The following is a 14918-nucleotide window of genomic DNA, read 5'->3' on the forward strand; positions in this document are numbered from 1 at the left end:
GCAACTTGCAGGATGAATCTAGGAGAGCGTACATAGTATGTAAAAGGATATACATCAGTTCTTAACACTGACTACCCGACAGACAAGTCTCAACAGGCGAACTCCATAAAGTGTAGATCTCTGCCATGTCTTTTGTTGCAATGAACATGCATTATTTTTGAAATAAAACAATCTTATGATGTATAAAAGGGAGAAATGCACTAAGTTATCAACAAGCATAGTGGAGAGAAGGAACTGCTTTAAAGGCAGCTTGCAAGAGCGCCTGGGTGGCTCAGTCGTTAAGCGTCTGCCTTCGGCTCAGGTCATGATCCCAGGGTCCTGGGATCGAGCCCTGCATCCACTCCCTGCTCCGCGGGGAGCCTACTTCTCCCTCTCCCACTCCCCCTGCTTGTGTTCCCTCTCTCAATGTGTCTCTCTCTGTCAAATAAATAAAATCTTTAAAAAAAATAAAGGCAGCTTAAAAAAAAAAAGTTAAAGCAGCAAAGATGAAGTCTAAACAGAGGCTGAGGAAAAAGAGCTACTGAACCAGGTCTCTCCATCTTACCAAGAGGATAAAGGAGTTTGGATGTTTGCCTCCGCCACAGAGTTCCATCTTCATGGGAGATCACATCATGGGGCTTGTGCTTATAAAGTTCATTGTAGAAAGACATCTTATCCAAGAAACTATACACCTGCCAACATGCAAAAAAAAATCCAGCCACACGTTTACCTGGGGGATGTGGAAGGGGTCCCACATTCGCTTCTCTGCTCTTTAGCCAGACGGTGTATGTGGGGACTCTCAAGCTTCGCACAAACCCACCTCCGCACTCCTTGCCAGCCCTCACCATCCTCTAATGCTGAGGTCAAGGACCCCTCACTGCACAGACAGTTGGCTCTCCTGAACAGTGGGTCTTCACTGCTCAAATGACATTGACTGTGTGGCTTTATTAGGTACTCCCTCCTTGTGTCTACTGTTATTCTCTGCCAATGAGATAGTAAGGAACTCTGTATTTTGCCCTACTCCCACTGCATCTACAACAGGTACTTAATTTTATAGACTTGAGGCACTATCTCTGGCAACGTTCGTTCAACTTCAGACTAATTCTTGCTGTGGCAGTGGCACCCCCAAAATATCTCCCACACTCTGAATTCAGGCATCCAACCGAACCACCTACCTTTTTGGCAGTGGACTTCCCTGATACGAGGGCTCGCAGCAACTGCAGGAGAGGGGAAAGGAGATGGGGGAACATCCCACAGACACTGTCCAGAATGATCCCAAGCCCGGAGGTTGGTTCCTATGGTGAGAGAAGTCACTGACCTTCACATTATCCATCGATTAACACATCTCCAGACTGCCTAGCAATCATAAGAAAACCTAAAACCAATCTTTTCCTTCAGGCAGATATCACTCCTCCCTTTTTAATTTTAAATTATAATCTTAAATTAAATTTAAGACTTCCACATTTCCACTGAAAATGGCTATCAACAGCAGATTGTCAGGACCTGAAAAGAGAACACCACTGCCTCCAGTGACCTTTTCCTGGCCATCCTCCCTATTGGAAGACAATGGCGTTCACCTCCTCAAGGACAGGCCTCCAATAAAGTGAAAAGCACCAAACAACATGCCAGCATTTAGCCAGCACACATTGAGCAACAGATCCTCAACCTAAATATTGTTTCATACTGCCTTCTCCCAGAACAGTGTGAGTCAAGGCTGGATAGCAACTCAGGAATAAGAGGAGAAGACAAAGAGGCCTATGAGGCCACCGTGCCAAAGAGAACAGATTTATTCATCAGCTGGACCCTGGGGCTTCAGGCTCTGTCAATGCTAAGCCTGAGGACTGGTGGGAAACTGTTCTCTCCAAAGCCAAACTCTTATCTAACCAGTTACAATACTCTGTCAACTCAGACAGAGTTATAATCCCCCAATACCACGTTCAAGAGTTACAGTAATACTGGTGTCTGAGACTGTCAATGTGAACAAAAACTTGGTGGGTAGGAGAGCGAACATGCTGGTTCCTAATACAGGCTACAGACTCAAGTCAGCCAGAACAGCTTCCTGATCCTGTTTGTCTAGCTACGTGACCTTGGGCAAGTTACTTCACATCTCTGAGCATCACCTTTCCTCATATGCAAAATGGTGATGATGAGAATTCTATCTACTTCATAGATTTTTGTAAAGATTAAATGTGAAAAGACATAAATGCTTAATATCACACCTATCACAAAGTAAGTACTTGATAAATTCTTTTCGCTTTAAGAATATCTTAGCATAATTCCCTCTGACACACTTACTGTTCCCCAGAATAGTTCTGGAAGAGAAGGGTCTGCCAGGACTTCACATGCTGTGTCAATTACATCCTGTTGGGGGAAGGGAAAAAATAGCTTATTCTCCCTAGTTGAACCAGTCTTTTCTTTTTTTCCTGTATTCTATTCAAATAAAAACACCAACAATACTTTCACATACTATGTCAGAGAGAACCCTGGGTTTAAAAAGTAAAATTATACCCTGTCTAGGGTGTATGTTAATAGCTGTTCTATGGTGTTAGGCAAGTTAACCTCTGTGAACTTCAAAATCTTTATCTATAAAATGGTGATATTATCGCTTCACAGTACTGCTGTAAGGACTAAATGAGGACGTGGACTGTAAATTTTAAGATGCCATGTAAATGTGAGGTATTACTAGGCTCGGCTAAACTGTTCTCCTAGAGGGCAAGAATAATGCCTTTTTAAGTTTTTTAATCCTCAGCACCTAGCACAGCGCTTGGCACACACTGGGAATGATTTTTTTTTTAAACAACCCAAGTACTAGGACTCTTGCAGCCCAGATATGTTAATACTGATCCTCCAGGTATATTATGAGGTCCAAATGTGACCAGAATTTTGGCAAAGGTTGCAAAACTTCCTCTGTGCCCCTAGAGCTTTGGAAATTGAGTTTTCCAGTTAACACCAATTTCTTTTATAATGGTAAGAAGTTTTCATTTTTAGCAACTTCACCAATTTCTTCAATTTCCAAAACAAGTCATTAAAAATGAATACAGTGACTTAGTTATAAAGAACTCCTCGAACAGCATTTTCCACTGCAAGGAACCAGCGTTCCTTGGAGAAACAGCATATTCCAGGTCTGGGGCAAGGCTCTTGCCAGATAATCCTACAATGGTGTGTCCTACCAGAAAACAATGGAGCTATCAAAGTACGGAAGCTTTGTGTCAGGCACATTCAGAAGCTCATCAAAAAGAGTTCTTACTGGCCAAAGGTAAGTGATCGGAGCCTAAGAATAGTAACTGCAGTGGATTAAAACACAGCTAACATGTTTATTTATACCCAGGAGTTCACAATGACGTGTAAAAACTTAAAAACCTCACTAGCCACCTTTGCAGGATGGTAGGGAAAACTAGTAAATACAGGAAAATAAGCATGTACAGTATTCTATACCAGAGTATCAGATAGCTAATAGCTAATAAGAGCAAATTTTTTTAAAGGATTTTTTTTTTTTTGAGAGCAAGAGAGAACGAGAGAGCGAGCGAGCGAGCGAGCACAAGCAGGGGGAGCAGCAGGCAGAGCAATTATTTTTTGAGATATAACTGACATATGTTACATTAATTTTAGATGTACAACATAATGATCTAATATTTGTATATACTATGAAATAACCTTTTCTATAACAACGTTCTAACCAATAAACAAAAGAGGAAAGATAGAATAGTGCCATTTTGTAACTCCCAAGGAACTAATGGATCTAGACAACCATCATCTAGACATTGATGTGGCACGTGCAGACTAAAACTTGACAGAGCTATCAACCAATAATGTATCGACCTTATTTATTTAGATCCTGATCAAAACAAACAAACTTACAACAAATTTACGACATTTATAAGATAATTAGAAATTTAAATCCTGACTTGTTATTTGAAGATACTGTTTAGATGTGCTAATGGGGGGATGCCTGGGTGGCTCAGTCAGTTGGGCATCTGCCTTCCACTCAGGTCATGATCCCAGGGTCGGTTTTGGGGTTGAGTCCCGCATTGGGCTCCTTGCTCAGCAGGGAGCCTTCTTCTCCCTCTGCCTACCCCGCCCCCCTGCTTGTGTGCTTGCTCTCTATCTGTATATAAATAAAATCTTAAAAAAAAAAAATAGATGCGCTAATGGTTGTAAAGTTTTACTAGCTCCTATTCTGGCTCATCAAATATTCACAGATGAAACTAAATGATGTCAGGGATTTGCTTCAAAATAAGGAGGGAAAGAGTATCAAGATCTTCTGTCAGTTGATAATTTGGAAGCTAGTGATAGGACTGTTTAAGAGTTTGTTACATAATTTTGTCTTCTTTGATGTACGTTTGAAATGTTTCATGTTTTAAAAACATTGCAGAAGAATATTTATTAGCACCCACAGATGTTTGGGACAGTGCTCTATCCCAAAATGAGACTACAAAGCAGTATATACATTGTGATTCTGTTTTTAGAGAAGAATTATTATCTTTTTAACATATATATGCAGAAAATGTTTGGAAGGGAACACAACAAAACATTAACGGAGGTTGTCCTGTGTGGTGGCATTACACTTTTTTGTTTTAATCAACACTTTCTGATTTTTCTGTCACTAATATGTATCATTTGTATAATACAATAAATGAAAAGAAACAGCAACAAATTAACACCTGGGGTATGTGGGTGTGAGTGATATCAGCTCCAAAGGGCTATCTTAGGGATATGACTGCAAAGCCAGGCAGTGTAGACAGCCTCACACAAGCTGGATACTGACCTGCTGATTGCCCAGTGTGTGCAGCTCCAGAGAGGTCAGAACGAAGGAAAGGAGCCCATAGACACACATGCATGCAGTGCTGGTGGTACACTGTAAGGGCAAAGGAGTCAGTGACTAATTCTGAATAACAAAACTCTTCCCCCAGATTCAGCATAATCCTACACGTTAATATAGTCTCTGTAAATAAATGGGAAGGGAATCCAGGCAGTGTAATTTTCCTAATTTAGTCCCAAGATCAGGAAGACAAGGGGAGAAATGAGAAAGCAGGAACCATAAATATTACAACACCACCAAGAATTAAAACCACATCTAGTCTAGAGAAAGGATAAAGAGTCTCTATGCGCTGATATGAATGATGCAGCTGTCTGAATGGTCAGCAAGATAAATCACCCAGTGCCAGTCAGTGGGGCCTGCTGGCTGAGGTTTCCTGTTCGCATTGTCAAAACAAGCTCACTAAACAGTGCCTCTGAAATTAAGCCCCAACACAAGACTCAAGAGAATGGCTAATTCATCCTGCTATGGCTGAATGAGTAAGCTCCCGAAAAAGATTTCTCCAGTCAATGTGGTCAAAGCTACCTTCCAGATTACTGTACTGGCATAGTACCCTATACTGGCAAAGAGTCAGACACCATGGGTTCAAACCGTACTTACGACTAACTGGCTGTTATTGTTCCGCCAGTAATTTGTGGGCAAATTACATCTGAGTCTCAATCTCCTGATATGTAAAATAGGATGAAAATCCCTAGTGCAACCAAGTGTTATGATAAGAGAAAGTGCAGAAAGTGCTGATAACAGTGTCTAGTCATACTAAATGCTCTACGAAGTTAGAAACAACACTGTCATCATTATCCACATCACTATCACAATTCTCATTACTACTCTCATGATTCATTAACTAGCCTCTCTGCCCTGCTCTCTGGCATTCTTATGCTCAGACACCCACAGCCCGAGCCTCACGTCATTTCCCCCACTGGCCAGTGAGCGGAGCAGTCGGGTCAGGTACTGAAATACGTTCAGCTGGATGGCTGTGCCACCTATCTTCCGGACAACACTGCTTGTCTCTTCTGGATGCAGGGTGTGACGGAGGAGAGCCCAGGCCAAAAGCACTGGGGCGTGATGTGGAATGTCCCCAAAGGTCAACATCAAACGGTCCATATCCTGGAAAAAAAAAAAACAACAAACACAAAAAACAAAACCTCTGTCACTGAAAAGAAAGGGTCAGAGCCCCCCACAGGACTCTTCGTCACATTTAGTATGTCTTCCATTTGCCCACAGTGGTCCCTTGTCCCACTGATATTCTACTCTTCCCCAAACCCCACCACCTCACTAGTAAACCCCTCCATTACTCTTCCCTTTCCCCACATTTTTTTCTTCTAATTGTAAGTAGTCTTAATGTAACATTATAAAACACATGTTCAAATGGAATTTTCTCTAGAAAACTTCCCAATCCTTCTTGAACTTTCTCTGATCTTTCCCCACTTTCTATCTTCCTGTCATCCCATCTCAATGTGTTTCCCCTATGCTCTTTTTGCACAAAGTCCGTAAATGAAGACAAGCCCCAAGGTTCTGTCCTTGGGCCTCTTTTATACTGGTGCCAACTCTCTGAGTGACTACTCATTCTCACAGACTCAACTATGACCTATGTGCAGAAAACTGAAATCTGAGATTTCTTCCAGATCCAATTAACTTCTTAGCAATGTAGAACCTCAAATTCCACCACAGGGAAAATTTTATGTGGTAGTCTAGTTGAGTGGTTAAAAACATACTCCTAACTATAAATTGTCTAAAGAGAAAGGAAGCTATTCCAAGTTCACCTGAGAAATAAGCCCATCCTGGGCAAACTGGTGCAACTCTCTTCTGTCATCCAAAGCACACTTATGCAAGGATTCAATATCCATGCCTTCCACCAGGATAAGGGCACTGAAGTAGCTGGAAAGAAAAATGGTGTCATGGTGTCATATGTGCAACTCTGAACCTTGCTGGAGAATAAGGTGAAATGGAAGGCACTTTAATATCAAAAAAATTAACGTTTTTTTTTCATACTAAGTCTTCTAAACCCTGTATGTATTTTACACTTCCAGCACACCTCAATTCATCCAGCCACATTTAAAGTGCTTGACAGTGCTTGACAGGGGCTTGTGCCTGCCAAAGCGCAGATCCAGTACTGGAAGTTTCTATAGCCACCAATTACATGTGACCCAGATAAACCATCTCACCACTCAAGTGTGTATCTTTGTTCACAGAGGAAAAAGGCCTCAAAATGCAGATCTATCCATTTGAACCACTGTAACATCATCCTTTTCGTTAAACGCAGCTGAATCTCCTCCTCACAGACACAGATGCAAGCAGGCAGTTCACCCCAGAGGATATGCCAAGAGCAGGTAAGAAAATGCTCAACATCACAGATAACCAGGGAAAGGCAAATCAGTGCAGCAAAAGGGATCAAACTGAGAGGGACGATAGATAATAAAACGGGTTTGCAAGATTGTGGGGAAACTGGTTCTTTCCTCCCACAGTCATGAAGCATACATTGGTACGGCCTTTGCGGAGGACAACTTGGCAATATTTTATAACACAAATGCACATACCATTCAACCCAACAATGCCATTTCCAGATCCTTTACAGTCATACTCGCCCAGATGTACAGACAGGCTTGTAAAGAGTGGTATTTACAGCACTGTTTGAAATATCCAAAATAGCTAACCGCCTACCATTAAATTGTTAAACAAACATCCATCCCATGTACTAATATGCAGCAGCTAAAAAAACATCCTGAAGTTAAAAAGAATTCCAGGACATCCAGTTGTGTGAAAAGTTAAGTCGTAACAAAGTATACGATTTACATCAAAAAAAAAAAAAAAACACAAACAATATATTTTTGTATAAATGAAAAAAAGATGTGGATCTATCCATTGCCATAAAATTCAAAGTCTATAGATGATGACCACAAAGAGGGCAGGGGACACATTCGCCTTGTTGTTGTCTTAGCATGTGCACTGGTTTACCATAGATGCTCACCAAATTTTTTGTTGAATGGATGAACCTCTTAGATGAAGACAGTAAAATACTAGAATGCAATACTTATTTTGAGAAAACAGGCCCTCTAATCCCAGTCTTTACTCCCTGTAAAACCTGGAACGTGGTAGTACATCGATCTGTTTCCCTACCAGCAAATGAAAAGTACATCTAGACCGTCCCCTCACTCATTCACAAGATCACTATAATATCAGTGCTCTAAATATTGTACAAGTTTTGTAGCCTCAATTCATTCAGACTTACCCAATCCGATCCACGAAAGGATCCATGGTCTCATCCACTAGGTGCCTGTTGGTCTGCCTACTACCAAATCCTTGCTCTTTAAACATCTTGGTTAATGCCAACAGGTCACTAGGTGCCATCTCAAAGTAGGCATAATAAAGGAAAATAATTTCTAGCAGCATGGACTGTTCCCGAAGGCATTGAACAAACCAGCGAGAGACCTGGCGCTCAGTCTGCACAACCAATGAAGAAAAAAAATGGGAGAAATAAAGTCAGATTTAAAAACCTATTTAAAAATTTTTAAGTTATTTTTTATTAGATAATACATGTATAAGAATAGAGTAAAAAAACATCTCCCTCTTTGCCATGTATTAAGGAATCTGTTAGAAGCTTAAAGCAAAAGGGTTTGGGAGAGATACCAAAAAAAAGTCTCCCTCCCTACAATTCCCACTGCCCAGTCATCCTAACTTGTCCCCAGAGGCAACCACTGTTAAGAGGTTTTTCTTTCCCTTTCCAGTAACATGCCATATACACTCATTCATTCATTCATTCATTCTAAGCTCCGTCTACCGACCTGCCTACCTACCTACCCAACCATCCAGCCATCCATCTCTAAATCAAATATACTGTACAAACTATTCTACGTTTTACTTTTCTCAACTAACAGTGTATTTTACAAATCATTTCCTCTAACAGTACATTAAGAATTTCCTTATTTTTCATTACCAGTCCCCTCGTTATTTTTAATGCAGCATAGTATTCCACTGCATGGAAATGCCATATTTTTATTTATATATTTTGCCATAATTTAACAAGCTCCCTTGGATGTACAAACAAGTGCTGTGAAGATGTGGAGAAAAATGACCCCTTGTGCACTGCTGGTGGGAATCTAAATTGCTACAGCCACTCTGGAAAACAGTATGGAGGTTCCTCAAACAATTAAAAAACAAAGGGGTGCCTGGGTGGCGCAGTCAGTTAGGCATCCAACTCTTTTTTTTTTTTTAAAGATTTTATTTATTTATTCGACAGAGAGAGACACAGGGAGAGAGGGAACACAAGCAGGGGGAGCGGGAGAGGGAGAAGCAGGCCTCCCACCGAGCAGAGAGCCCAATGCAGGGCTCGATCCCAGGACCCTGGGATCATGACCTGAGCCAAAGGCAGACGCTTAACGACTGAGCCACCCAGGCGCCCCTAGGCATCCAACTCTTGGTTTCAGTTCAGGTCATGATTGCAGGGTCGTGAGATCGAGCCCTGTGTCAGGCTCTGTGCTGAGCGTGGAGCCTGCTTGGGACTCTCTCTCTCCCTCTGCCCTCTGCCCTTCCACGCCCTGCTCATGCTCTCTCTCTAAAAAGTAAAAATTAAAAAACAGAAATGCCATATGATCCAATAATTTAACCACTGGGTATTTACCCAAAGAAAATGAAAACACTAATTCAAGAAGATATATGCAGGGGCGCCTAGGTGGCTCAGTTAAGTGTCTGCCTTCGGCTCAGGTCATGATCCTGGAGTCCCAGGATCGAATGCCATTGTTGGGCTCCCTGCTCAGCAAGGAGTCTGCTTCTCCCTCTCCCTCTGCCCCTCCCATTCTCTCTCCCACTCACTCTTTCAAATGAATAAAATCTTAAAAAAAAAAAAAAATACATGCACCCCTATGTTTACTAAAGCATTATTTGTAACAGCCAAGATGTGGAAGCAACCTAAGTGCCCAATGACAGATGAATAAGGAAGATGTGGTAAACACACACACACGCACGTGCAGGCACAACAGAATACTACACCGCCACAAAAAGGATGGGATCTTGCCATCTGCAACAACATGAATGGACCTAGAAGGCCTTACGCTAAACAAAGTTAAGTTAGACTGAAGAAGACAAATACCATATGATTTTACTCATATCTGGAATCTAAAAAAAAAAAAAAAAAAATGAAGAAACAAACAAAAAACAGAACCATGCCTATAAATATGGAGAACAAACTGATGGTTGCCAGAAGGAAAGAGGGCAGAGGACAGGCCAAATGGGTGAAGGGGAGTGGGAGGCTTCCAGCTGTGGAATGAGTTAAGTCGTGAGACTAAAAGGCACAGAATAGAAAATATAGTCAATGGCACTATAATAACACTGGTGACAGATGGTAGCTGCACTTGTGAGCACAGCACAACACACAGAGATGGTAAATCACTATGTTGTACACCTGAAATGTGTCAACCGCACTCCAAAAAATTGAAATATAATGTACAACTGACAGAACAAACTTACCCAAAAATTGGCAAAACCACAGATCTAAACAACCTCGATCTGACAGGTACATCTCACCAGCACAGCCAACTACTTCTGAATACACATTCTTTTCAAGTGTACGTGGTACACTCACCAAGATAGATCACATAAGGGGCTATAACCCATGGGATAGTAAATTTTAAAAGATCTAAATGAAACAGAATATGTTCTTTGATAATAATGGAGTCAAACTGGAAATCAGTAAGATATCCAATGTTTGGAAATTAAACAGCACACTCGTATTAATAATACAAGGGTCAAAGAAAATCACAAGGGGAATTAGAAACTATTTTGAACTGAATGACAGTGAAAATACAACACATTAAAATTTTTAGGATATAGCTAAAAGCAATACTCAAAGCAACATTTATAGTTATTTAATAAGAATGTTCTAAAATCTGTTATCTAAGATTCTACCCTAAAAATTAGAGAAAGAGCAAATTAAATCCAAAATAAATAAATTGAAAGAAATACTGAAGAGCAGCTCCCCTGCTAGGTGGGGAGCCTGCTTCTCCCTCTCCCACTCCCCCTGTCTTCCCTCTCTCGCTGTGTCTTTCTCTGTCAAATAAATAAATAAAATCTTGAAAAAAAAAGGTAAAAAAAACCCCAAACCTGTGAACGCCTGGCTGACTAAGTCAGAAGAGTGTGCTACTCTTGATCGTGGAATCATGAGTTCGAGCCCCGCGTTGGGTATAGAGATTACTTAAATAAGTAAATATTAATTGACTAATTAATTAAAAACTTACCCACAAAGAAAACTGTAGGCTGAGGTGGTTTCACTGGTAAATTCTGTCACACATTTAAGGAAGAGATAATACTAGCACTACACAAATTCTTTTTTTTTAAATGTTTTATTTATTTATTCATGAGAGTCAGAGAGAGAGAGAGAGAGAGGCAGAGGCAGAGGGAGAAGCAGGCTCCCCGCCTAGCAGGGAGCCCGATGCGGGACTCAATCCTAGGACCCTGGGATCATGACCTGAGCCGAAGGCAGACGCTTAACCATCTGAGCCACCCAGGCGCCCCGCACTACACAAATTCTTTCAGAAAACCGAGAAGAAGGAAAACTTCCCAACTTATTTTATGAGGCCACTATTACACTAATACCAAAACCAGACAAAGACATCACAAGAAAACTACAGACTAATATCCCTCATGAACATAGGCATAAGATTCCTTAGCAAAATCTTAGCAAGTCAAATCCAACATTATAAAAAACAAAATATATCACAACTAAGTGCAGTTTATGCCAGGAATTCAAGACTGATCTGACACCCAAATACTCAAAATGTAGTTCACAACAGAGTAAAAGAGAAAAGTCATAAGGTTACTTCAACAGATGCAAAACAAAATGGACAGGATTTAACACTCATTCCTAATAAAAGCTAAAGCCCTCAGAAAACTTAGAAGGTAATTTCATTTTGATAAAGAACACTACAAAAATAATTTACAACTAATAACACATACAATGGTAAAGGACTGAATGCTTTCTACCTAAGATTACGAACAAGGTAAGAATGTTGGCTCTCCTACCACTTCTATTCACTATTGTACTAAAGGTCCTAATCAGTTAATAAGGCAAGAAAAAGAAATAAAAGGCATACAGATTTGAAAAGAAGTTAAACTGTCCTTATTTACAAACACGATCATGTATATTAGAAAATCCTATTAGAAAAAACCTAGTAGAGGGGCAGCTGGGTGGCTCAGTCGGATGAACGTCCAACTCCTGATTTCAGCTCAGGTCATGATCTCAGGGTCGTGGGATCAAGCCCCGCATCGGGCTTCGCACTCAGCACAGAGTCTGCTTGACATTCTTTCTCCCTCTCGCTCTACCCCTACCCCCTGCTCTCTCTAATAAATAAAATCTTTAAAAATATTAAAGTAAAATAAAAGTTAAAATAATAAATTTTAATTATGTATTATTTTACCAGAATTTAAAAATCATAGTTAAAAAAAAAAAAACTATAGTGACAGAAAGCAGATTAATGGTCATCTGGGGCCTAAGATCACAGATTGACTATGAACTTTCTAGAGGAAACAGAAATGTCCTATATATTGACTGTGCATATAACTACATACAACTGTCAAAGCCATACGCTTAAAATCAGTGAGTTTTACTGGATGGAAATTATACCAGAATAAAGCTGGGAGTGGGAATGCTAAAGATTTGTCATTTACACAAGTTGTTTCACACAAGTGTGAATGTATTTATAGGATAAACTCTTAAACTGAAACTGCTAGGTCAAGAAATATGCGCCTTTCAATTTTTGAATATTGTCTTATTTTCCATTAAAAAAATACTGATTTATACAGCAAAATGTTGAGTACCTATTATCCCACCCCTCGGACAAGAGTGTTGTCACGTGAATACGTTTACTGCTTTTGCCTGTTTTTCCACTGGGTCTTAGTGATTTATAGGAGTTCTATTTTAAGAACCCTTTATGAGTTTGTCTTACTTTGTTTACTGCACTATTTTCTTTCCTTGCAAAAGTGTTGGATTTGTTGTTGCTGGGTTTAAAATTATTTTTCTTTCACGGCTTTTGAGTTTTACTTAAAACTTTACTTACGTTTTAAAAAAATTTTTCTCTAAGTAAACTCTAAGCCCAACACGGGGCTTGTTTTGATCCATGACATGTTTAAACTTTTCTTAAGAAAGATGATCTATAAATATTATAAGTTAATAAATGAATAAATAATTTAACTGAGAGCTCTATGCGCAAGGTTTACAATTCTCCTAAGAGTTGCAGGAGGGCCCAGTAACCACATACCATGAGGTTTCCGTGTGTCTCCCATGTCGGTGCTTCAGTTTTATAAAGCTCTTCAAACTGCTGTCTATATTTTGTAACTAGTTCCTTCTCCAATTTATCAACACAGTCTGCATATTCAACCTTAAAAAAAAAAATAAACAAACCCAAAACAGAGTAACTTATACCTACAAGAGAAGTTAAATATTCAAATGAATGTGAAAATGATTAACATAAAATTATTAAGAAGTGTTGAATTTCATAGGAGACAAAGAACCAGGAGGACGACACGGGCTCACCCTATAGGGGTGTCTTTCATCTTGGAAATACGTGAGAAGGTGTAAGACACAACGAAGAATACAGGTTCTTTCTTCATAGTAATAATCTGCAATCTGGAAGAACCCAAAGATGCAATATCAGTCACTCACCTTGGCACAGAAGACACTCAATTTTAAATTTATTGATAAAGAGATCACTTAAAGATGAGAATGGAAAAGTCTGATTTCTACAAGCAATCACAGAAACAGAAAGATTGTGTTAGGCCAAAAGAAAGCAAAAGAACTTCATGAAATAGTATACGAGTAAAGCCATGCAAGGTAAAAGGAATTATTTAAAAATATAAACAAGGTGTCTTGCAGGATTTCTCAGAGCATTCAAATAACACCTAATACAGCTGTAGCTGACAGGCCAAATACATGAAAGCAAATATAAAAACACACTTGTATATATCCCGCTTGTAACTAATGTACTTGGTTCTCGCTAAATACCAAATAGGAAACTACTTCTGAAGTCACAAATTCCATTTTATATGAGATCCTAAATGAGAAGTCTGCTTTGGGGGCTAGGGGGTTGATAAAGGAATGAAGAAATATAAATTGACCTTCTTGCATTTAGACCTAGAGAAAAAATACACATGAAGCAATTTTCACCCCCAGTAGCTGAAGAGTCTCCTTTGGAAAAGGTCTCAGCTGGGGCCAGTGGATAAAAAGCCTCTTGTTTCACAAGTATGTTACCAAGCTACTTCATTGAGACCTCAATGCTTACCCAACAGAAGAGTCCAAAGCCAGCAATGCCCAGGAGAACAAGGTCAGGAAGCCACCACCCAATTTCACATCAAAGAATGAAAACAGTGACTACTACTCACCTTCAGAATTAAGGCCTGGCTCTGCCTCTCGTCTTGCAGTACTGTCTGAAGGAAAAAAGAACAGTCAAGCAGCCATCTTATAAGCAAAGCTCAACTAACGACAACAACAAAAAAAAGGTAAACATCTTCACCTCACCTTTCAAGATTGTAAGTGCCCATTCATTTCTGGAAATATTTTTTTACCTAAGTGTATCCAAATCTGTGCTCAAATCTCTGCCCGCTTCTCTGGACTCCCATTTCCTCATATGTAAAATGAGGGGCCAGACAAGCTAGATATGGTCCCAGGTCGTTTTCAGCTCTGATGCCCTGAGATTCTATCATGTCAATCTTTGACCTCTCCTGAGAATCTCTGTATCTGATCACCTACATGTGTTGCAAAGAGCCAGTACCAAAACCTTTAAACACCTAAAACCAACAAGGAAAAAAGAAGGAAAGAGGAAGGAGCTGGACATAACTACAAACCTTTAGTGAGTCCCGAGTACCTCTATAATCCTCTTGAAGGTAACACTGGAGTAACTGCACACTCTGTTCTTCATCAAGACCCTGAAATGCAGGGGTCATAAGTGAGGAACAGCCACCTCAGCTCAGGAAACACATAGGATGCAAAGCATTCTGGGGCGCCTGGGTGGCTCAGATGGTTAAGCGTCTGCCTTCGGCTCAGGTCATGATCCCAGGGTCCTGGGATCGAGCCCCGCATCAGGCTCCCCGCTCCACGGGAAGCCTGCTTCTCCCTCTCCCACTCCCCCTGCCTGTG

The 14918-nt window shown here is 40.3% G+C and overlaps 1 protein-coding gene across 2 annotated transcripts in view; it reads right to left on the reverse strand.

Moving 5' to 3' along the window:
• The window catches only part of NUP188 (nucleoporin 188), a 47063-nt gene that overhangs the window by 19414 nt on the left and 12731 nt on the right, over window positions 1–14918 (reverse strand). Inside the window, exons 5-15 of one of the 2 annotated variants that reach the window (XM_073905633.1) lie at window positions 14627–14707; window positions 14165–14209; window positions 13320–13412; window positions 13045–13164; window positions 8025–8236; window positions 6559–6673; window positions 5702–5902; window positions 4745–4834; window positions 2275–2340; window positions 1155–1196; window positions 545–671 (exon numbers count right to left, since the gene is read on the reverse strand). In XM_073905633.1, the coding sequence (XP_073761734.1) occupies window positions 545–671; window positions 1155–1196; window positions 2275–2340; window positions 4745–4834; window positions 5702–5902; window positions 6559–6673; window positions 8025–8236; window positions 13045–13164; window positions 13320–13412; window positions 14165–14209; window positions 14627–14707 (1192 nt within the window). Of the gene's footprint in view, window positions 1–544; window positions 672–1154; window positions 1275–2274; window positions 2341–4744; window positions 4835–5701; window positions 5903–6558; window positions 6674–8024; window positions 8237–13044; window positions 13165–13319; window positions 13413–14164; window positions 14210–14626; window positions 14708–14918 lie in introns of both variants that reach the window. The other variant, XM_025888010.1, reaches the window with a different exon arrangement.

Source organism: Callorhinus ursinus, unplaced genomic scaffold, assembly GCF_003265705.2.
Source record: "Callorhinus ursinus isolate GAN/ISIS: 27379988/994484 unplaced genomic scaffold, GSC_fseal_2.0 scaffold24, whole genome shotgun sequence".
NCBI lineage: Eukaryota > Metazoa > Chordata > Mammalia > Carnivora > Otariidae > Callorhinus > Callorhinus ursinus.